Source organism: Micropterus dolomieu, unplaced genomic scaffold (genome assembly GCF_021292245.1).
Source record: "Micropterus dolomieu isolate WLL.071019.BEF.003 ecotype Adirondacks unplaced genomic scaffold, ASM2129224v1 scaffold_343, whole genome shotgun sequence".
NCBI classification, from domain to species: domain Eukaryota; kingdom Metazoa; phylum Chordata; class Actinopteri; order Centrarchiformes; family Centrarchidae; genus Micropterus; species Micropterus dolomieu.
In genome coordinates, this window is record NW_025744330.1 from 1 (window position 1) to 23,179 (window position 23,179).

The following is a 23,179-nucleotide window of genomic DNA, read 5'->3' on the forward strand; positions in this document are numbered from 1 at the left end:
CAGTTGTAAAGAAAGAACATCTTTTTCTTCTGTTCTCTACTTGTTATAGTTACACAGTATTAGGGGTGTGGGCTGTATTAAAAGTATCCACTGTTCTCCCATGCTCTAACACACAGTAACGATGAAATGTGTGCTGTTCTCACATTCTTCCTCTGTATGTACACATAAACAACAAGGCAGGGAAATATAAAAGGAATTTATTTTATTGTTTGGGTACATTATTGTTCAGTGTACATGTTCACATCTGAAACAAACTTTACGTGCTTGATAACTCTCCCACCCCGCAGACATCTACACGTCAATACCGATTTATATTCATAGCGGCAAGTGCTATGTAGCTCCACATAGGGGACACAGGAAGTGACATATAGCACATTCATGCGGCGTTGGAAACGCGTAGGAAATTCACAGCCGCACCGGCAGAACTCCAGAATGTGCAACTCGGCCGGTTCACGCGCGGACGCGCTTACAAGTGCGAGGGCCCGCCCAACGCTGCTTGCAGCTTTAATTTGTTACATGGTCTTTTTTCTCATCATCCTCTAAATATTTTATTAAAATTGCTTACAATTTATTTTGGTCTAGGTTCTCAAAAAAGGATGTATTAAAGTAATTCAGAAGTTTATTTTCAAATGAATCCTTTAAAATTTAACTTAACCATATGGACACAAACATTTGTCTCAGGTCATTGACCCCTTTACCAAATATCAGGGCAATCCATCCAATAATTGTTGAGACATTTCAAACAAAACCTCATGGTGGCGCCAGAGGAAAAGTCAGGGGATACAACCCAAGGGTCTTTAGGATTCAGCCTCTGGGCATCATGAATATCTGTACAAAGTTTTATAGTTATCCATTTTATAGTTTTTGAGAGATTTCATTCTGGGCCAAAGGGGTGGGAGTAATTTGCAACAGGGTTTTAGTGAGATCATATTTTGCCATATTTTGATTTCGCTACGTGTGCAAATTAATAACATTGTAAAACAAGATCACTACTGACAACTTGTATTTTTTTTGTTGTTTTTTTTACCTTATATAGACTCAGATGTTGCTGCCATGTGCAACACCCGAAGCAGACGAAAAACTCATCAAAGGCCGCTTGTCAACTTTCTGCCCTCTGACTGAGGGAACTTTCAGTGACTCTCCAAGACTCACAGAGCTGCACTACCACAATCACCACACCCTGCCTTCATCCAGCAGCACCTTCCTCATCCTCTCACAGGACTGGCTGTACTGTCAGGAAGGTAAGATTGTGATTTGATTCAAATTTATCTGCTGCTTTAAATCACTGGCAGGCGATGAAGCTGTTGTGAATTGTCATTTCATGCTGTCTTTTTTTCCCCTCAAAGGTTAATTTACAAATGTCTACCTCACGATTAAAAGACCCCTTTCCAACACTGCGGCCCTAAACAGGATACAAAATGAGCATTGACCGGTGAGTCAAATGTTTTGAGTCACCTGCATTTGGCTTGTTGTTAATCATGTAGGCTATACAATGTCCAAAACGCCCTTTTCTCTCTGACCGACAGTTCCAAAACAACCAAGTATTTAATTTACTGTGTCATAGATTGATTTTTGATCGATCAATCAACTAATTGTTTCAGCAACAGATAAAAGTCACTTGGGATATACGGTATCTAAGGAGTTTTATTCTTTCCTGCTTTTACCTCAACATAAACACCTAGCATTCAGATGGACTCTCTTATCAAAGTGTTCATAAATAAAAGATTACTAGAGGATCTTCCTCAGCTGTTGGTTTGCTTGCTCTGCAGGGATGACAGCAGTATCTTTGATGGGTTAATGGAAGAAGATGAAAAGGACAAAGCAAAACGGTAAGATCCCTGTAGTTTGTGTTCAGATCAAAGCAATTCAATGTTATTACAATTATTTATTATTTATTTTATTTATTTGTGATTATTTAAAGCTTCTACTAAGCACGATTTCATGCAAAGATTCCCCTACTTTACCTACCTACTGTAATTAATGAAGTAGAGGTGCATCAGATTGCTCGTCCTTCTAATTAATTTCTTGAAGTTCTTAAGTAGGTGTGGCTCATTTGCCCAACATGAATGCAGTTGTAGTTTTTTGGAATACATTGCTAATGTTGCTTTAACCTATGCCCAAACTACTTATTGCGTCTAAACCCACAGAGTGTCCCGTAACAAGTCTGAGAAGAAACGCAGAGACCAGTTCAATGTCCTTATCAAGGAGCTGGGTACCATGCTGCCGGGCAACACCCGGAAGATGGACAAGTCCACTATTTTGCAGAAGAGCATCGACTTTCTACACAAACACAAGGGTAAGGAGCGCTCATGACAAGCCTGGCGATCTGGTTGTCGTAAAGCTTTGAGAGCCTTGGGTCACACTCATCAGCTGAACCTGTGTGTTGACCTTATTTTATGTCTCCTTCATCAGAAATCGCTGCTCAATCAGAGTCAACTGAGATCAGACAAGACTGGAAGCCTCCTTTTCTTAGTAATGAAGAGTTCACTCAGCTGATGTTGGAGGTAAGCTAGGAGCACTGCTGAACATGGAGTGCAATAGTCTTTACATTTTACTTTTCCTTTTGAATACAAGTTGAATTATAAGAGTATATTTTTTTTCTGTCAGGCATTGGATGGATTTTTCCTTGCAATTATGACTGATGGGAACATAATCTACGCCTCTGAGAGTGTGACGTCCCTACTAGAACACTTACCTGTGAGTATGATGTGAATAAATTATGCTATAGAGCCAATATTACAGTTATAGAATATTTCAAGTCTGTAACAATGTCCGCTGTGCCGCCTGATTCATTAGTGTTAAAGATATTTGATGTGTTTCAGTCTGATCTTGTGGATCAGAACCTGTTGAACTTCCTGCCCATGGGGGAGCATTCAGATGTGTACAAGGCTCTGTCCTCTCATATCAAGGAAGGAGAGACACTGATGCCTGAATATCTGAAAAGTAAGTGGAATCTTTTATTTGGATCTTGGCATTTCCACTTGTCTTATCTGTTATATCGTGTCCTGGTATATTTAGTCAAGTGCCAGTTATTTTCTTCAATTTGTATTTTTGTGATTTTATTTTTTTTTCCCAGCAAAAAATCAGCTGGAGTTCTGCTGCCACATGCTTCGAGGGACAATTGACCCCAAAGAGCCTCCTGTGTATGAATATGTGAAGTTCATTGGAAACTTCAAGTCCCTGAATAATGGTGAGTTACACTACTCTAAGCAAACTTGAACCTCAGGTTGCGTTTTCCTGGCCGTTAAGTCTTGACTTTTCTGTTGTTTCATTTGTCACCAGTGCCTAACTGTACCCGAAACGGTTTTGAAGGAGTTATCCAGCGATCGCTTCACTCTGCCTTTGAAGACAGAGTGTGTCTCATAGCGACTGTGAGGCTTGCCAAACCGCAGTTTATCAAAGTAAGAATCAGCAGCCGTTCTTCCACTTCTCACTTCTCCTTTTTTTCTGGTTGACACACATTCGGGCTTCATGCTTTAGGGTTTGAAAAAGGTAGTTTTAATTAGGACAGGGCTCGGCAGTAGCGGTTGCCCGGTCACCCCAGGCAAACAAATTTGGGCTCCTGTCAACAATTATGTTCAGTCGCCTGTTGCCTCGGTTGGCAACCACTTTTCTCTTTTTCAGAAACACTCTCACTCCCTCTGTCCCTTTCACACTTTGTAAAATCTTTCTTCCAGCTGAGCTACTGTTGATCTTACTATGTTGGAAAATGAGTGGCACTGAGTGTATAATAAAAATCAAACAATGACCCATCAGCAACATGGAGTAATGCACAAGACGTTGTAGTAGTAAAACTGAGACAGCGGAAACACATAAGAAGCAGAAACTGCATCAGAACCTGTGAGGCAAAGTAGTGCTGAACAAACAGGAGATGGCAGTTAACAAAGGCTGCAGTGCAACTAGCTCTTCACACTCACCTTGGGTCCTGCATGTTCAGCTCAATATTGGCTCTATAATTTAATATTTTTACAATATGTAAAATAGATGCAGATAATGTCTAATTAAGTTGTATACTTCCATCCCTATCCCTCACAGGAGATGTGCACTGTAGAAGAGCCTAATGAGGAATTCACCTCCAGACATAGTTTAGAGTGGAAATTTCTCTTCCTGGACCACAGGTACAGTTTTTTTTTTACAGTGTGCATTTCAATGTGTTTTTCATTGTGTAAAAATGATGTTTTGCTTGGCTGTTTGTGTTATATATTTTTGTATAGTAACCCTTCACCAATGGGTCATTTACCCAATAACAAGTGAGTTAAAGATAATGACCACATATTAACTATCCCCATAGTATTTTATACAAAATGCCATTTTTTTGTCCTGTTTTATCTTTTCATCACTATTTATGATATACAAGGTCCAGTTGCAGTCTTAACTAAAAATAATCACAATCAGTTATTTCTTTATCAGCGCTCTGTGACTCCTGACTAGATAAATAAACATGTAAAGGTAAAGTGAACTGCAGCATAACCTGCTGTCAGTTACCAGAATTAGGTTTTGAGTCTGACTGTTTAGTTTGGTAAAAACTAGTTTTGCTGCTGCAGCAGGGATGAAAAGATCGGCGGGACTAGTCAAAGGTTCATCTGTGAGCTAGCGTACAGACAAGGTGTGAGGGTTTGGGTTGGTGGAATCAAATCACATGGTAGTAAATGAGCCCAAATCCCATGATATTTAGAAGTTATTTTTCATGAAGCTCTGCTGTTGTCACCAGAGATTTCAAAGTTGCTATGAGCCCTTTGGGGAAAAAACACTCCCTCCTTCCCCCAACTGTGAAAGCTTTATGATAATTAGCTCCTTAGTAAAGGTGTGTGATGGCTTATTCACAGAGCAAAGAGTGTTTTCTAATAGGAGAAGGTTTGTAGAGGTCTTCCAATGAATCATTTCAAAAACCTCTTCTTTGTTTGTCCAGAGCTCCACCCATCATAGGTTACCTCCCGTTCGAGGTCCTGGGTACATCAGGATATGACTACTACCATGTAGATGACCTCGAGACACTGGCCAAATGCCATGAACACTGTGAGTATACCGCTCTCAGACTTCAATAGAGTCGATCTACGATTATCAGCTTCTTTTTGAGCTTTCTTGCCCTCCTTGTGTGTTCGTAGTAATGCAATATGGCAAAGGAAAGTCCTGCTACTACAGATTCCTCACCAAAGGGCAACAGTGGATTTGGCTTCAGACCCACTATTACATCACCTACCACCAGTGGAATTCCAGACCAGAGTTTATTGTCTGCACGCACACTGTTGTAAGGTACATGGAAGATTCACCCGATGATATTTACGTTCCTAGTTACAAGAGTAGAAAACGCATCATCATAAGTGCATTTTATTCCCTGTCTTTGCTCTACAGTTATGCTGAAGTAAGATCAGAACAGCGCAGAGAGCTTGGAATTGAAGAATCACAACCTGAGATCAGAGTAGACAAGGTGAGACTTTTGTTCAACATTAACTGTGGGATGATCTGTAATTGGTGACAATGCTTTGTATGGAGCCCCAGAGCCCCAGTGACCGTCTCCCTCGCCTCACAGCAGTCCCAGGATTCAGGCTCTGAGTCCCAGCTCAACACTTCCAGCCTGAAGGAGGCTCTAGAGCGCTTCAACCGCAGCAGGACACCCTCGGCCTCGTCTCGCAGCTCACGTAAATCCTCGCACACTGCCGTGTCTGACCCAGCCTGTAAGCTCCCTCACCAAACAGCTGTTCATCGTCACCCCAACAGCGAATCTCTATCACAGACTCTACTTTATATTAGGTGGACTAAATCTGAACACCATGTTCATGTTTCCCTCTCAGCATCGCAGATGAAGCTTCAGGGAGATAGAAGTACACCAGGTCGCCAGTCGGTCTCTGCTGTGGAGATGACATCACAACGAAGATCATCTGTCAGCAGTCAGGTCAGTTCAGGGGCAAGAACAGAGTCTGGTGTGGCCTTTTAAGTTAGGGTGAAGAGATGAACTGTTATTCATCCTTTTTTGTTTGGTGTCTGTTTTAATTCCATCAGCAGTCGATGAGCTCCCAAAATACAGGACAGAACATGGCACCATCGATTGTTTCACATCAACAGCAACAACAACAACAGCAGCAGCAACAGCAACAACAACAACAGCAGCAGCAACAGCAGCAACAACAACAACAACAACAGCAGCAGCAACAGCAGCAACAACAACAACTACAGCAACAACAACAACAACAACAACAAGTTCAGACCAGTCAAGTAAGTTATTTATCTCATTTGTTTTAAAGACTTAAATAATGTAATAATAATCTTTAAGCTTGCTTTTTTCTTAAACATCATTTAATATAATTTTCTATAGTATGCTATGGGTAGGGTTGGGCCGATAGACGATGCCAATTTTTCACATAATACTGCCATGTGAAAGCAGGTTTTAATCACTACAAACATTACTATTATAAATTGTAAAGATGCTTTGCACCTTCCTCGTAACGCTCTTCTCCCCACACTCAGACACACAAGAAGCCTAGGCTACACGTCAGGTAAACACACCGGCCTCTTTCTGGCCCCCTCCATCGTCCGATGGAAATTTTGTAGACCTCGCTCAACCTAGCTATGGGTTGATCAGTAAAAAAAACACTCAACAAAAAGTGGTGTAAAATTGTTTTGCAGGTGGAATTGTGTCTTGAGCTCCTGATTAATAAGGATAGGCCTTGGAAAGAAGAATTCTTCTTTGGTATTTACTTCATTCCCAAAAGGGAAAAGATGACATACAGAATATGTACAGTTTATTTGATTGCTTCATTGTGGTTGAGCACAAACCGAACGGCATTATTGAGAAGAACATCACATCACAACATGTGCAACAAACATCTTTAACAGCATAAGAACCAATTAGTCAAATAGGGAAGTGAATTTCTAGTGCTCTGGAACTAGTTAATAGTTACAACCCAAATTAGATTATTTTTTAGGCATTTTGCTCTTCAAGGTACAGTGTGTAATTTTTGGCCACATGCTCTAAACAAATAGGAGGCAGCATTTCATCTCCTCCTTCCCCTCAGCCAGTCTACTCTCTAAGTGATTCTGCTCCTCTGCTCCTTTCTAATCACATATAGAGCTTATAAATTAATTCCTTCCTGGATTAGCAGGCGTCGCTTCTTCTGCAACAATAAAGTTGTTTGATGATCTGTGGCAGGTATTCAGTGATACTATTTCTAATAATTTTTGTGGATGGGCAGAGTTTGATATTTCATCACGTAGGGGGAAAAATCAGGAGAAATTTTAAACTAAAATTCTGGCCACATCTTACACATTGTAGCTTTAAATCCACAGAGACATTGACATTTGAGTGAATTGCTACTCTCTTGCTATGCCAGATAATAATGCTTTCACATTTATTACCTTGGCAGCTTCCGTTTCACTTACTGCTGTGTCCCAATGTCATTGTTCTTTGACAGTCAGTGGTGCAGTTCTGCAACCAGCTAGAAGCCATGCAAAACCTGAAAGAGCAGCTGGAGCAGAGGACTAGGATGATCGAGACCAACATTCAGCGGCAGCAGGATGAGCTACGGCAGATCCAAGATGAGCTGCAGAGAGTGCAGGGACAGAGCCTGCAGGTGAGACTGAGGAGCTGCTCAGGAGTGTGTGAACAAACAGTCAAATGAATATGTCATTACTATGCTTTTGAAAGAAAACTTTTATTTATTTATTTTTTGCCACAGTTTCAGAGTCTGTCCTGTATGTTTCAGATGTTCTTGCAGAAAGGAGCTGGAGGACTAAGTATTAGCTCTGTTCAGATGGCCCAGGGGAATGCTGTGCAGCAAGGGGGGATGCTCAGCATGCAGGGCCAGGTGGTTTCTGCAGGGCCTCTACAGAACAACATACAGCAACAACATGCTACCCAGCCCCAGTCCCAACAACAAACGCTCCTACGTGACCAGAGCACAGCACTCTCACAGGTCAGACAAACTAAATAATTCTCCTTTTCATTTTGTTTCTTGTCCATCCAGAATGCTACAGATCTCGTCACTTTCTATGGTTCTGTGTATTTTCAGTCTCAGCGATCGTCTCTCACTCTGCAGCCTCAACAAAATCCACTGTCTGCATCTCTCTACAACACAATGATGATCCCTCAGCAAAGCCCTACTAACATGGTCCAGATTGCCACTAGCCTGGCTCAGAATACTGGTCCCAACACTCCTGCTGTGGCTACATTTGCTCAGGACCGTGCAGCTCAGATTAGGTTTGCCTCTTCATTTAAAAACTATTCATTTTATATATTCGCACAAAGTGAATTTGTTAAGGAATGTTAATTCATTCATTGCACTATGAAAACTAACTTTATTTCCTTTGCCCACTTCGCGTCTCTGACAGGTTTCCTGCCGGTCCCCAGCTGCTTACCAAACTAGTGACAGGACAGATGGCATGTGGGGCAGTCATGGTTCCCACAACCATGTTTATGGGCCAAGTGGTAACAGCCTTTGCTCCTCAGCAGGGCCAGACCCAGACCATCAGCATTTCCCAGCAGCCATCACAACAGCAGCATCAGCAGCAGGAGCAGCAGGTACAGCAGCAATCACAGGTCACAGCCATGCAGCCAGGGCATACTCCGCTGGCCCAGCAGCAAACGCAGTTCCTACAGGTAACACTGGAAATGAACGAATGAAGACGATGAATGTGTAGGCTGCACTAGGTAACGTTCGGTCTATTTCTAATGGATTGATTAGTATCAGTTTAATTGTCCTTGCTCTATCAAGAAATTTGCTTCTCAGTATCAAAGTTCTCTTCATTCATAGCAGCCACAGTGAGGTGGTTTTGCCCCTCAGTGTCTATGATGGGGGTGGGGGGAAAAAGTGGCTCAGATTCTCTATAAAGTGAATCAAACTGGTCATAATTTCAAACGTCAAAACCAAAATGTTGCCTAGTGCAGTTTGAAGTTACATCTTGACTCTGTGTACGTGACTCAACAGTTAATTTCCTTCCTAAGACCTAGCTAATTAATTTTTTTCACTTAAGGCTCCTCGGCTTCTTCATGGAAACCAGTCCACCCAGTTGATCCTGCAGGCAGCGTTCCCTTTGCAGCAGCAGGGTACCTTCACTGCCACAGCCCAACAGCAGCAGCAACAGTTACAACAACATCAACAACAACAACAACAACAACAACATCAACAACAGAAGCAGTTACAACAGCAGAAACAGCAACTGGCCCCTCACAGGGCAGATAGTTTGTCTGATCGCTCTGCTACGCAGCCACAGTAGCTGGCTAAAGCCAATTAGAAGTAGGGTGAGCCCAAAACCCGGTGTGGGTGTCTTAGTGACGGGGGTCCAGAGAGGAGTTCTGCTGAAAGTGCAGCACTGAGACCGTGCCTCAGAGGCTGAGAATTGATTGGATGGGCAGGCTGGGGCTTCTCCCCCCCACAAGGATCTTTTGCTGTTTGCACTAAACTCCTGAGCACTAAGTGCTACAGAGAAACCAGGACTGGGCCCGCTGTGGCTCAGGTAGTAGGCATTGGCTACGGGTCTAAGCCTTTTCTCTTAGTAAACAGGGAGCCACAATCTCTGTAATGGACCCCCACACCCGGCCCCCTCCCTTTGTGTTTTGTGTGTGTGTGTGTGTGTGCTCTAGTCATCCTCACAGGATTATTTTCAGCAGAGCTCTTCAGTTAATACAGCGAAGCTTCTATCGAGCTTCAAAGACATCCTGAAGAACAGCCAGAGGCTTGTTTGTTTTGGATGTTTTCTCCTATTCTTGTTTTTCATGTAAAAATAATTATGGGTCAGAAAATATTTTTAAGAACGTGGTGTAGATTGAACTTTTACTGTACAGAACACCATGTGTAATATATTTTGTAAATATAATGAAAAAGAAAGAACTAATATTTTATATGATGCATGAAATGAAATGTGTAATCTGTTATTTGCAGCTTTGAATATGCTTTTTTTTCTAGTACTCTAAGAAAAAAAGCTCTTAAAATGCTCAGTGGCTGATATTTTCACAGACTTCCTTTCTCCTACGGGATGTTTTTGTGTGTCTGCATAGCAGACAATGCAGATGCTGCTTGTTGTGTCACAGTTTGTTTAATCCTTGACTCATATTTTCACAAAATTTCGTAAAAATTGTCAAAATGACAGAAATGTTTTAAAAGTATTTTTAAGCTTTTTAAAATGTGCACACAAAAGACTAGACTCAACTTGAGCGGAGTATTGTGTATGAAGGCTACCAAGGTTAAGCTAAATGTTTGCAACAATAAGATTTGCCAACATATTCCTTCATATTCTTATTTCTTAATTTTTAGCACTTCTGCTGAGATTCCTCCATTTCAGAGCCATCCATAATGCCTGTATGATACCTGAAGAGACTTTATTCAATCTATAAATATTTATCCCTTAAAATATATTTACAAATAAAAATGTAAACTCAGATCTGTTAACCTGTTGCTAATATTCTCAGACCAAGCTTGAGTGAAATGATTTGTGTTAGCATGGGCTAATCAAATGATTTGCTCATTGGCAGTCTGCTCATCCCTCCGGTCTTTAGCCTCTTATCTGGGTCAGCAGGGTTAGGAGCAGCCTAGACTTTCTTTTTCCAAAGCGTCATCCTCCACTTGTCTCTGGGTGACTTTCACGCAGCGCCAAGTCCCAAACCACCTTGACTAGCTCTTGGGGAAGCTGTAGCTCGACACAAGAAGTCCCCTCATATCTCTGAACTCCTTGCACTATCCACTATCAGGAAGATAGAGGCCAGTCACCCTGGAAAAACCTCATTTAGGCTCCTTATATCTGCTGCCTCTTTCGTGTAGTTACTAACCAGTGTTTAGTAGTCAGAAGTAGCTAGTTTGTCTCGTGAGAATTTTGCTTTTTGGTTCTCCGTAATGCTTTGATAAAAAGCCAACTGCATTACTTAAAGTAATTCATCCAAACCCTCTTGTGATTCTCTGCATATTTGCTCACCCTCACTTGAACCTGCAATCTTCTTTTTTTTTGCCAATTTGTGGGACGCACAAACAAGCTGTGAACATAACACTGACATGTTGTCACCATTCTATATATAGCAAACCAATATAGCAAATAGTTTTTACACATCCAGCAGATACAGAGCAACATTAGCTTTCAGTTAGGCTGCGTTCAGTCTGCAGGCCAAAGTGACCAAAGCTGAAGGTAGCTCACATGTGACTCACAACAGTATGAACGACCCAAGTCACATGGAATCTAATCTTTTCCAGTTCCGATTTGGGCCACTTTCATGTCTAGTCCAAATCAGATACAGATTGGATTTTTTTTGAAAATGGACAGTCAGATAGAAATTCATCCAAGTCTGACGTCACTCCGGAGCAACCATCATCACAATTCTGCACTAGCAGGAGCCACGGTAAACACAAACATGGATGATGGCAGCAATGACAGTAGTCAGTTGACTCTCCTCGTTATCATTCGCTCACAAACTTTCTTCCACCTGAAATCAGTTTAAAAATAAAACTATAGAGGCTAACCTCTGTGGCCTCCATGTTTACTTCCATACGACAACGTGCTGCGTGTGATGACGTAGGCTATTTGTTTTTTTTGCACATATGGGTCACTTTCATGTCGTCCCACTATGTACACCAGCTATTTGCTAATTTTGTCTGTCTGCGATTTGTGCCGGGCAGGTTTTGTGAGACTTTAAACAGAAAACAGCTGCCTGCTGCAGCCAAACAACACGAAATGAGAGCGGTGAGAGTGAACCAAAACAAAGTTGCAGGCAGAAAACCAAAACCGTGAGCTGAAAGAGGCTAGAAAACTCTGAGGGAAACTGCAGAGTCTGGTGATATTCATCAGTTCATCACTGTGAGCAATGACTGACACATACAAGTAGTCATGTGATCCAAATAAAAAAATTGTGGGGATCATTATTATGAGGCCACATCCACAAAAAATGCATGAAGACAGGTTTGGCAAATTCCCTGTACCCTTTAAATATCCACAGGAGGGTGAAAGCTGCCTTACTGTTTAGCAATCAGAACAGAACCTATCCTAAATTGGAGTTATATTTCATGAGTAGGCTTTTCAACCGTTGGAACACACCTACGTTATTTTGTCGGCACAGACTCCCTACACATTCTGGTTTAGCAGGCTTGCCCGCAGCTGCCTCATCACCTGATCTAATTCACTGTCACTGATGGTATCAAGCTGACAGCTCAGCCCAGCTTAACAAGTGGCCACTATGTCTGGTGAAATCCATACAAAGTCAGTCTTTGACCATTGGCCCAAAGTGGTGGTGATACCATAAGCACATACAGTAGGTGTCTGGTAATGTCTGAATATGGTGGAGTTTAATGAAGTCTGTGTGAAGGGCTGAAAGAATAAAACATTATTCAACCACTGTGTACAATGTGAGTGATGCACCATAAAAGTCATTTCCTACTCACTGCTTTGGGATATTGGACTCATTAGTAGCCTTTCTACCAGGATAAAGTGACTCAGTTTGGGTTTTTCAGGGGAGAAATAAACTCTGTACTACATATAACAGTTGCTGTTATAAGCCCCGAAGCCCATCTCACTTTGTGTGTTTAAACATGTAGAAAATTGGTTTGATAACATCTTTTAACCTTTATTACTACCTTGACATTATGATGCTTCAATTTAACAAAGTTGTCATTGTCTGTTTTAAATGTTCGAACAGAAACACCCTCCTACCTAATTTCTCAACTCAACTTAGGTTTTAAGCTTAAAATGTTAATGGGAAAATATTTTTTAACGTAGCCCAACTTGCACAAAATAAGTGGAAGCCGCAGTTGCCAGGATGAATGTAAACATATTAAGAAATGGTGCTTCCTGGTTACGGAGCATTTTAGCTGTTTTATATTTTGAACCAAGAGCTAATGAACAGTTACTACTACTGACGATTAGGCAGCGGTTGGGTTTTGCTGAACATGCATTTAACTTTACCGTAAGTTATCTTATAATGCAGAATAAAGTGAAGGCAACTGTTGGCTGGCAAAAAGATAATGTTCGATCCCTAGCGATATTAATCCACTATCCCATCTACTGTTTCTCAAAACAAGATATATTGTCCCTGCTAACAAGTCCTGTTACTGAGACATGATTGTTTGCAGAAAGCACCTTTACGATATATGGCACCCTAAAAAGGCATGTTTTCGAAAGAAAAAAGATTTCAGTCCACGTTCCCTGCAGCAAAAAGAAAAATTACATATTTTTGGACCCCACCTCCACTCTAATAATTTTCATACAGTTCCTAACCTATTCTCTCCACTGTGTTGTTTCTGTACTGCATAAAGTTCCATAAAGACTGCATCTAGTTAGAGTATAAAGCGACCCCCCCGCCCCCTTTTCATTAGTTGTGATGCTACAACACATATCAATACTTAAATAAGACACACAACCTGTAGAGTGGACCTGGTCCTGTGCTACACGAGATTTCGGGGCCATTACAAGCAGCGATCACGCTCATAGGGAGTTCACAGATATAATCAGGAACCTGACTATTCAAGGCCTTTAAAAACAAGAAGTAAAGTCTTAAAATCGATTCTAAAACTCACAGGTAACCAGTTAGTACGTGTTAAGAGCCTGGCAGCAGCGTTTTGAATCAACTGCAGTCTTTGGATGTTATGCCTGCTGAATAAAGTGCACTGGAATAGTCAAGTCTGGAAGAGATGAAAGTATGGATGACCTTTTCCAAGTCTGCAGAGGGAAGGGTTGATCAGATCTTAGTTAGCTGCCTCAGCTGAGCAAATAAGGACTGCACAACTTTAGTCAGCATCAAAGCACAATACAGAATCAAAAATTATAAGCCATTAATAAAAACAACTTTTGGGTTGCTAGGCTGTGAAATATCCCTTTGACCACATGAAAGGGGGTTCAGACACTCTGGAAAAAATCTGTTTATCAACTTTATAACACTTAAATCGAGTCTTGATGGATTTAAACTCTTTATTAATGCCCGTTGCTTTTTTTATAACCAAATTCAAAGGGTAAACCTCCAGTGGAATAATGAACCTGGCACCTATAATTGACCTTGTAATAGGGCTGCAACTATTAAAGATCCTTTTCATTGTTGGTTAATCTGACAAACAGCAGCCACATATTGTAGAAGCTGGAATAAGCATGTTTGCAAGTTTGGCATTTCCACTTTTTATTTCTGACTAATTATTATATATATTAATGAATTGTAAAAATACATTGGTTTATTTTGTCGACTAATTGTTTAGCTGCTTAACCTGATCAGCTATTTCTTCTTTAAATGAAGCTTTAGTAAATCATTTGTCAACCACAAGTAAAGCCATTAGTTACAAGTTACAACTCCTTTGTAAATGGAGGCCTTATTAGTAAGTGGTACCAAATTTAGGACTTTCTGCCCTACATGCCTCACCATAGATTTATAAATCTATATAAATTTAAAGATGTTCAGTTTATGTTCTCCTGGTGGGGCTCAAGGATTGGGTATTAACGTCCCCCCACTACCACCACCTGCTGGTCAGTTTTATGTTTCACATGGGCTCTGCAGGGTTGTGAGGCTCTTTGACCAGAAATAAAGTTAACTCAAACATTACATTCAATAAACAACTCTAGTTGTCACCTTTATTCATTTGCTTTCTGGGATGTGTCCTGTGCTGCCACTCTGCTCCACACAGTACAAATGATTGGTTTAGAAATCAGACAAAACACATTTTTATTGAGTATTTTAGATTCATAGGCATTTCATCCAAACTGTATTACAAAACAGAAGTATGTCACAGCTGGACACAGCGTGTCAAATATTGACAATGCAGCTTTAACCTCTTCACTTAAAAAAAATATTCCCATTCCTTGTTTATAGTGACCCTTTCTATATCTACAGTACATATGGAAAGACAACTAAGCTAAATAAATAGATACCACTTTAAATAAAAGGTGAAACATAGTTACATTGCAGTGTTCAGGTGTCACTAGCTACAACACAGCTGCTAGCGGCAAAAGGAGAGACTTACACTGTCGGTTTTGTGTAGGGTAAATTACACGGTACTTACTATCATCTATTGTGGACCTGATGCAGTTGTTTATTTTGTGATTCGGGGCGTCAACAATTGAGAAAGTGAGGTTTATACTGGAAATGGTTTTGATCACCGATGAAGAGTTAACCGGTTAGGAAGGCAATTACGGGCCTTCAACATTATCCACGTTTTATTCACTGTCGGACACAAGAACAACCCCGATCATTATCTCCAATGTGTAATTAACATTTCAGAAAGAGTAGACATAAGCTTATTTAAGCTGTGGTGTAGCTCTCTGGGTACTGTACCTACACAGGTGTTCCAACATAGGTATGGTGACACGTGAATGCAGAGATATTCTTGTGGTTCAGGTCTCTGTCTCTGAAAAAGACCGCTCCCATTTGAAACAGAGGAATGACTAAGGGAAATATTTCGATAACAGCTCTGCCTCAAATAAAATCTCAACTTAAATCAGATCTCAAAAGCAGTTTCTTAATGATGTGCTGTTGGTTCTGTTTACAGTTTTTCCCCTCCTCACAGCGGGAAATTAAAATCTTACACAAACCAGGCTCACTTATTGTTACATGATTTGAATGCGTTGTGGCAAAAAGTGTCGTCGAGAGGGGGGAAGTAACAACCAAGCAACACAAGCCAACTCCTGTAAGAGGAAACTGGCAGCTCGGTCCAGGGTTTCTATTCTGTCAAAGAGTCACCTGACAATGCTTGGGCTCGTGTTACACAGATGGGGAGGGGGTGGGGATCAACGATTTAACATTTAAAAACAAAAAAAGGCAAATATTTTTTTAATCTTGTGTCTAACTGAGATGGCTGAGCGGGAGGGAAGTAGTGCCTGTCAGATAGGCAGCAATCTCACAACCCGGTGTTCTTTCTCTCACACACCTTGTGATGAGAATACGACTCTTACAGAGAGCGACAGTCCTGCCCCCCTCTCCAAGAAAGCCTCTGTAATTCAATGTTTTCTATTCATTCTTACAAACTTTCTTACTTGATAAAGCATCAACTACTTAGTCTAACATCTACAACTCCCATTAGGCTTTTATGTGTACAACAGGTTAAGGCTCTTGGGAAATGGTATTTGATGCAAACAAAATAATGTCCAGACAGACTAGTGGAACAGAGGCTAGCTGGGGGATGAGGGCGAGACTCAGGCTCTCTGTTTAGCCTGCCACGCTTTCTGTTGGACACATACAGACTCAAAACTATTGTCTCTCTACAGAAACTTAATCAAATTTTACACGTATGTACAGAGTAATCGTGAAAGTCTTTCTTCCAATTAAAATCCACCTTCTGGCTTGATGAACAGGGCAGACAAGGCAAACGCAAGAAAAACGATCCCTCCAATGATTGTAACTATGGAAGCAAAACAAACAAAAAAAAAATTATGGTTGTAGTTAACATACAGTTACGTTATATGCATGTACACACAACAAGTTAAGATCTCATCTGTGTCTACTACAGATGTTTCAAGAATCAGATCCACTGTGTTTTAAAGTAACTTGCTTCTTCAACACATAAAAAGTATAGTACATTTTAAAGATGGACTGTAATCCTGAAAATGGATTTAACAAATCAGTTGTTTCAAAAAAAAAAAAAAAAAAATATAACAATCTCACCTGTTCTGACAGATATTTTCTGGGCGATCATTCTCCCTCCAATCACAGCCAGTCCTGTACACAAACAGTGTCCAATTGTACCACCCACTGCAACTCCATATGGATTCTGCGAATAAAAAATAGTGGTTTTCATGATGATGGTAAAAAACATTATACATTCCCTTTCCTAAATATCTGATCAGTGTTTTAACGCAGCCGGGCAATTTGCTGTTTGTATATCGTTCGGGAGCCATACCACAAAAGATTTGCTTTCGCACTGGGGCCCACCCAAGGTGAAAGTTCAGACACTCGATATACAGCAAGATATTCTATATGGCATTAAAAACACACAGCAGTGTGCCCTCGAGTAAAGGTAACAAACCTCCTGGGCAGCTAGAATAATGGTGGTCAGTTGCGAGCGGTCCCCCCACTCTGCCAGGAATGTGAGGGTGAAGGCTTGGATGAAGATGGGCGAGATGAAGCTGTGCCACTTTCCCTGAGGAACGGTAGTCCCTGATGCAGCCTCTAGATCTGGAGACCCATTGAGCAGCTTGGACCGCTGGAGCTGGACACAGAATTACAGAAGATTGAGATCTGATTTTACTAAAACACTGGGTTTAATGCTCTACTTACATAATGAAATCAGTTGGACAGGTCATGGGATGTTTGAGAAACTTTTACTCCACAACAGCTGTGGTAGAAACTGTAAAACCTCCATTCTCCCATGCATCTTGGTGATAAAAATGGCTTCTCTACAACACCAATCTTTTTTTAAATGCCTGGCAGACTCATGAAAATCAGTGTTTCAGCAGTTTCCACTAGCATGTGCAAGTAGGATGTGATCTTCTGAGAAGCAGCAACACCGTGACAGAGCATTTCTGCTGGTAAAGTCACTGAGTAAGACAAAGAATACCCACACCGAGGGTGTTATGTGGCTGCTTATATAAATTATGTATGTTCACTTATCTGTACTGACTTACCGTCACACTGGGATTGTACTACTTGATCTGCCTGGGATAAGCGTGTCTTTCTAAGCTTTAAAGTAAAAAAGTTGGCTTACCTCTTCATCCTTCTTCTTGATCTCTGCCTGCACCTCCTCCAGCTCTTCCTGGCCTTCATCTGGACTCATTTTCAGTCCCTCTCTTAGCATGCGAAGACCAAAGATGACAAACAGAGCGGTGGACACGTAGTGTGTGTAGATTCTAGGGATGACCGTGGTGGCATAGCCAAACAGCACTGGGAGGTGGATTCAACAATCACTTTGTTAAACTCTTAAAGGGAGGGAGGAATAACTCTACATTACCACTGTGCAAAACCAATAAACCCAGTTCTACTAACCAGAAAGACAAGTCATGATTCCCAGGGCTAACATGGCACCTATCAGCACGGTGAGACGGTTGTACCGCATTGCCATGATGGCTGCAATGAAAAATGTTTTGTCTCCCAACTCGGAGACGATGATGACAGAGAAAGAGGCCACAAAGGCATGAATAAAACCCAGGTTTCCTTTGCTGGGGCCATCTGCAGAAACTGCTGGACCTACTGGATGGGGACTTGAGGCTTTCTGCAAAGAAAACCAACACACAAAGTTAACACACAGTTTGAAAGAAAAGTCAAACTTGCAAGTCTGTCTGTGGCTAGCTTAATATTGGGGCAGCATGCTTTAAGAACATTATTAAAAAGGTAAACACAAGTGTTGGCGATATTAGCACAGCCAGCTCATGCTACCACTCATACGTCTGTTATCTGATCGTTATTTTTCCTTAAAAGGTTTGCTTGGCTAGTCCTGCTTAAAGATGAAAGACTAACTTTGCCCACTTGAGCCAGCTAACGTTACACCCGGAACACAATGTGATATGTACAGTTAGCATGTGCTGGCTAGCTGGAAGGCGCTAGGAAGTAGCGGCAGATAGAAGGTTTTACTGGTAACGTTAATAATGAAGTTAAAAGATTGTACCTCTTGTACAGGTTGCTCTTGGACAGCTTGCTTGTGCTCCTCTGGAAGAGCAGCAGCTCCGATAGACAGTAAAAACACGGCGGCGAGTGGAAACAACACGCAAATCACATTTCTAGCTGCCCGTCCATCTCCTCCGCCGACCATGACAGACATTATTGCTCACAGAACACTGAACAAAACACAGTTCCCGCTTTACTTTGTCTTCCGCGAATTACTTAATATCATCGGCAACTAAACTGGCTAACTTCATATTAGCAGACTACACTATTTCAGGGACCCCCTCGCTTATACACGTCACGATAAGGCAGGCAGGCAGGCAGGCAGACCGACCGACCGATGCCGACGCAGGGCGGAAGTTCCAAACTTGCTGCCGCGTTACGAAGGACATGATTGGACCATAAAAAGTAACGTACCCACAGGACAGCTCGGGGATTGGACAGCCTTCTTGTCATTAACACGCGTATGCAAATAGTTAACAATGAGTCAAATGCTTGAAAGACGTTACAAGGGGAAAAAAAAGAAACGATAAAGTTATCACTATAAGCTCTCTGACAGTTATGAAATACACCAATTCATTCAAGTTAATGACCTGACCTTAATGCGAATGTACTCACTACTTGCTAAATGTTTATTCAGTGGTGGCAAGAAGAACTTATGACCACTATAAAAGTCTGAATAAGATGTGGTGATTATTTTACAATAAATATTTAAATACAGCGCATACCCTCTATACACAATTAAAGTAATCTTATCAGCAATTTTCGTGCAAAGGTTGACAGTTTAATACATCGCCATCTAGCGGACTCATAAAGCCTAGCCTACACTCAAATGTTCCATCTATTCTCAGTTTTCCTTTTATTTACCTTAAGTGTAGTATTTACAGCAAACTTGTTTTTATGTTGTAGTTTGAAATCATATGTATTACAAAAAACTACTTTCCAATGTTTGTACAACAGCAGAATATTGATGTTGAAACCAATAGCTAAGTTTCTCATATTGACATTTTTACCTGTTAATCTGTGGGTCACAATATACTTATGACATTTCTGTTGTTATTACGACATGCCCACTTATTTTAACACAAAACTTGTCACAAAGCTCCAACTGGTATGCTGTTACAAACAGAACATTTCATAAGTTGCTATAACAAGAAAATATTCAGTCTTGATTTCTCTTTTTACTTTATTAAAGAAACTTTTTAAACTTCCTTAAATTTTATTAACGTGATACATTTGTGTGGTGTTATAGAAAAATGTGTCCTTATTACATGAATGTACCTTATTATAACAAAAACAATATTGTGATTTGTGGAGACATTCCTCATTTCCTCACATGATCAGTCTGTAAGAAACAACTCACCTCTCACCTGCACAGACCTTTGCAGTGGAAGAGTGTTTCTAGAGCACTGCCATGCCTCACATCCACACTGTCAACCACAATCAGTGTTGCTCTGTTGAAGCTATGGAGGAGCTTCACTTGGTCGAGAGCACCTTGTCAATCGATGCTGACAGAGAGGTGAGTTTTACTCACACACCTTGTCAGTCCTCAGACATCTCTGACATTTTGCGAGGACTTAACAGTTCCCATTAAGGAATTAAAACTTAAAGCTATTCATAGCACAAAAGGTATGAATGCGTTTCTATGCTTCGGGTATGACTCATATTTGCTAATATAAAAGTCGTGACAAAGCTGTGCTGCCAGCGCCTGGTTGAAGAGCACATAAAGGACAACAAGCCACCATGTCAGAGACAGGCCTCCGAAAACCAAGCTCAGCGAGATGTAGATCAGCAGCTCAGCAAAGTAATGCGGGCATGACACCAGCTCGAACCAGCCTCCCTCTGGCACTCTGTGAGCCAGCGTTTCCACTGTCCCTGAAAGGTAACAGAGATAGATAACAGAAAATACATTAGTCCCTGTGTAACTGACAGACCAGTGGTTATTCACCTGGTAATTATGCATCTGTGTTAAGTTAAAGCTGCACTAATCAATATGGATCACTTGTCTTCTATGAAAGGTGTCACTCATTGTGATAAACCCACAGAGAATCATCACCAATACTGCTGTTACGCTCAGCTCTACAAAGCTTTATAACCACTTTTAGGTAATTGTTTTGGTTTACTGGCAACACATCGCTCTCAACAGCCATGTTTTCAGCAGCAGTGGGCATCTGTTTCTACTAACAAGAGAACACAGCAGAGTATGCAGCAGCTAAAGAGCCAGATATTTCTTGGAGATCAAAACAACCACCAAATGAATGCCAATGCTGCATGTCTAAATTACAACAGTTTGCCAACAAGTTCCCCATAACAACTTTATATGGTGATAATATGTCAATGATGTATTTTCAGCTTGTTCTGCTGCCAAAACAAAACGAAATAAACAATTAATGTACTGTGCATATGTCACTGAACATTATGTACACCTATAGAATCTAATTATTATGGTTATTTTTTTGGGAAATGGTCAGCAGTAATTAAGTATACATCATTTGTAATAAAAGGTACAAACAAACAAACATGCAGACACAAAGGTTTGAAGCAAAGCCAACTGCACAAACGTACCGGACTTTCCAGTGCGAAGCCTGGCCAGCAGGACCATGGACTGATGCTGCATCATTGAGGCCCAGATGAAAAGTGCGTTTCCAGCCACGTGAAACCAGTCCAGCTGAGAGAGGAGACTTCCAGTCCCTGAAAAAGAGCAGCGCAACCATCTACACCACATAGCAGAGCCAGCTAAATTGTCAATGTAGAGAGGACTGGTTTCACTTTAACCTTTTCCCAGGCGATCCGAGCAGAGCACCGTCAACCCCAGCACGACATAATACCCCACTCCGAACACATACTGCACCAAATGTATGGCTCCATCAGAGAAAACACTGACAAACAGGCACTCCAGCAGCCTCCTGAGGGAGTGGACGCAGAGCAGCAGCTGCACCAGGACAGTAGACAGCTGTGGGACTAACACAGACAGCATGAATATCAGCAGCAGTATGAATCACACAGGTAGACACACGCTTTAACAGAGCAGCCTACCTTGACTGTCAGTGCTTGGTAAACCTGTCAAAATGTCTAACATGCCAGTCAGCCATGATGGGTATGGCTGATGCTTAAGTGTGAAGTTCAGGTACAAGGCCAGAAGGAGACCATTCCAGCCAACAGAGATGGCATAAAAGTGCCAGAACCACCTGACAGGAGAAAGGTCATGCTCAGGATTTATGTGTTCAACTGAATTAGCATCTACAATGTTTAAGTTTTAAACATGTAAACAATGAAATTAAATAAATTACAAATGTATTAATTATACACACGAGTTGTTTTGAACAGTTACCTTTTAGGGACGTCAAACACACGCAGCCAGTCGTCTCGTTTGAGGTTTTGTTTGGTTTTTCCGTACCGAATAAGATCCTGAAATAACACGTAAAGGCGACATGTTTCATATTTTCTCGGCAGCTGCGGTGAGACTTTATGAGCGCAGAAAGCTACAAAGAAACACAAAGCCAGAGAAGACCAGAAAGCATCAGTAACGCTCAAGCCGAAGGGGCTCCAATGCATCTTCCCGCTCCGCAGGACATTGTTTTGTGCAACACAGAAAAGAGTCCGCCGGAAAACGGTAGCAAGGGTTCCGGATGAAATGTGAGGTGGCAGGAGGTGTCCTGTGATTATTCAAGCGTATTATTGTAATACCCTGCCAGGTAATTCTGTGAAATACGTTACACCTTGAGAACAGCTTTAAACTTTGCATTCAGTCTTACAGCTGTAAGCAATGCTGGAAAATGATACAGCAGGTGGCAGCACCTGAATCTCACCACATAGCAAGGGGACCCAACATGACGGCCAGTCCAGTCAGAAGCAGTACATTTCTGCAGATAAGTAGATGTATTCAAATAGCTTGTTTTGTCCAACCAAGAGAAAGCCAAACATATAAAGCCTTAATAACACAAACGATCAAGAAAATTAACAATATTCACATTTGAGAGCTGGAACCAGTGAAGTTGACATCTTTGCTTAATAAAAAACTTACACTATTAATTTGATTAACAAAATTGTTACTGGTTTATTTTCTGTCAATCCACTATCCTACCGCTAATCAGTTAATCAGATAATGTGTCTGTGTGTGTATCAGTGGTGGATTAATTATTAAGATCCTTTACTTAAGTAAAAGTACTAATGCTATACTATAAAAATACTCTTTTACAAGTTACAGTCCTGCATTGAAAATGTATCTAAAGTAACAGTATGTAAGTATAATCAGGAAAACATAACATTAAAAATAAAAGTACTTGATGCAGAAAGAAAAATGTCCTGTGACTGTTATTACATATTAAATTATTATTACTCATGCATACTGATTGTTGAGGGGGATCTAATTTATGCATATTTTGTATTGGAAAGCAACTAATAATATGTTCATTATGGATTAATCTGCTGATTATTTTCTCCATTAACTGATTTTTGAAATTCTGAAAATAGTGAGAAATGCCATCACAGTTACCAAGGGCCCATAGTAGATTCACAATGCTTGCTTTGTCTAACCAAACATAGGAAGCTCAATATTTTTACAAATCTTTACATTTGTGAGGGTAAACCATGAAATCTTTTTATGTCTAAACAATCAAATTTGTGCGAGTTAATCTCAATCTCAATCTAATTATCGTGTCAGCTGTACTTGTATAAAATGTTGGATAGTTTAAT

The 23,179-nt window shown here is 40.9% G+C and overlaps 3 protein-coding genes across 8 annotated transcripts; 1 reads left to right on the plus strand and 2 right to left on the minus strand.

Moving 5' to 3' along the window:
* Positions 1–1,028: 1,028 nt before the first annotated feature.
* On the plus strand, positions 1,029–12,314 carry clocka (clock circadian regulator a). Of its 6 annotated transcripts, none has more exons than XM_046043481.1 (21): positions 1,029–1,241; positions 1,347–1,432; positions 1,770–1,829; positions 2,148–2,296; positions 2,413–2,504; positions 2,608–2,697; positions 2,823–2,943; positions 3,077–3,190; positions 3,283–3,401; positions 4,036–4,118; positions 4,910–5,016; positions 5,106–5,253; positions 5,353–5,428; positions 5,531–5,675; positions 5,793–5,893; positions 6,001–6,213; positions 7,410–7,568; positions 7,701–7,910; positions 8,007–8,194; positions 8,326–8,593; positions 8,968–12,314. In XM_046043481.1, the coding sequence occupies exons 2-21, from the start codon at positions 1,419–1,421 to the stop codon at positions 9,208–9,210; spliced, it is 2,700 nt and encodes an 899-aa protein (XP_045899437.1). In that variant the 5' UTR covers positions 1,029–1,241; positions 1,347–1,418; the 3' UTR covers positions 9,211–12,314. The 6 variants fall into 6 exon arrangements, with proteins under 6 accessions (XP_045899437.1, XP_045899439.1, XP_045899438.1 ...); XM_046043483.1 differs by having other exon boundaries at positions 8,326–8,515; XM_046043482.1 differs by having other exon boundaries at positions 8,034–8,194.
* A 2,286-nt stretch (positions 12,315–14,600) lies between these two features.
* Positions 14,601–18,835, minus strand: tmem165 (transmembrane protein 165). The gene is made up of 6 exons (XM_046043488.1): positions 18,489–18,835; positions 17,870–18,095; positions 17,592–17,767; positions 16,914–17,096; positions 16,553–16,658; positions 14,601–16,289 (listed from the first exon to the last, which is right to left on the minus strand). Exons 1-6 carry the CDS (start codon positions 18,639–18,641, stop codon positions 16,213–16,215), a joined length of 921 nt encoding a protein of 306 aa, XP_045899444.1. The 5' UTR covers positions 18,642–18,835; the 3' UTR covers positions 14,601–16,212.
* An 817-nt stretch (positions 18,836–19,652) lies between these two features.
* Positions 19,653–22,113, minus strand: srd5a3 (steroid 5 alpha-reductase 3). The gene is made up of 5 exons (XM_046043487.1): positions 21,816–22,113; positions 21,521–21,672; positions 21,260–21,445; positions 21,050–21,175; positions 19,653–20,359 (listed from the first exon to the last, which is right to left on the minus strand). The coding sequence occupies exons 1-5, from the start codon at positions 22,037–22,039 to the stop codon at positions 20,100–20,102; spliced, it is 948 nt and encodes a 315-aa protein (XP_045899443.1). The 5' UTR covers positions 22,040–22,113; the 3' UTR covers positions 19,653–20,099.
* Between the last annotated feature and the right edge of the window lie 1,066 nt (positions 22,114–23,179).

What these genes read in the sequence shown, in the direction of transcription:
- srd5a3 (XM_046043487.1), bottom strand. Translation starts at nt 22,039, where the DNA reads ATGCATTGGAGCCCCTTCGGCTTGAGCGTTACTGATGCTTTCTGGTCT. An exon ending in GTGTTTGACGTCCCTAAAAG is followed by an intron (nt 21,673 to 21,815) that starts GTAACTGTTCAA and finishes TTCTCCTGTCAG; the next exon opens with GTGGTTCTGGCACTTTTATG. An exon ending in ACCAAGCACTGACAGTCAAG is followed by an intron (nt 21,446 to 21,520) that starts GTAGGCTGCTCT and finishes TGTCTGTGTTAG; the next exon opens with TCCCACAGCTGTCTACTGTC.
- tmem165 (XM_046043488.1), bottom strand. Translation starts at nt 18,641, where the DNA reads ATGTCTGTCATGGTCGGCGGAGGAGATGGACGGGCAGCTAGAAATGTG. An exon ending in AAGAGCAACCTGTACAAGAG is followed by an intron (nt 18,096 to 18,488) that starts GTACAATCTTTT and finishes TTTTCTTTGCAG; the next exon opens with AAAGCCTCAAGTCCCCATCC. An exon ending in GAAAATATCTGTCAGAACAG is followed by an intron (nt 16,290 to 16,552) that starts GTGAGATTGTTA and finishes TTGCTTCCATAG; the next exon opens with TTACAATCATTGGAGGGATC.
- clocka (XM_046043481.1), top strand. An exon ending in CTTCAAGTCCCTGAATAATG is followed by an intron (nt 3,191 to 3,282) that starts GTGAGTTACACT and finishes ATTTGTCACCAG; the next exon opens with TGCCTAACTGTACCCGAAAC. An exon ending in AGCAAACGCAGTTCCTACAG is followed by an intron (nt 8,594 to 8,967) that starts GTAACACTGGAA and finishes TTTTCACTTAAG; the next exon opens with GCTCCTCGGCTTCTTCATGG.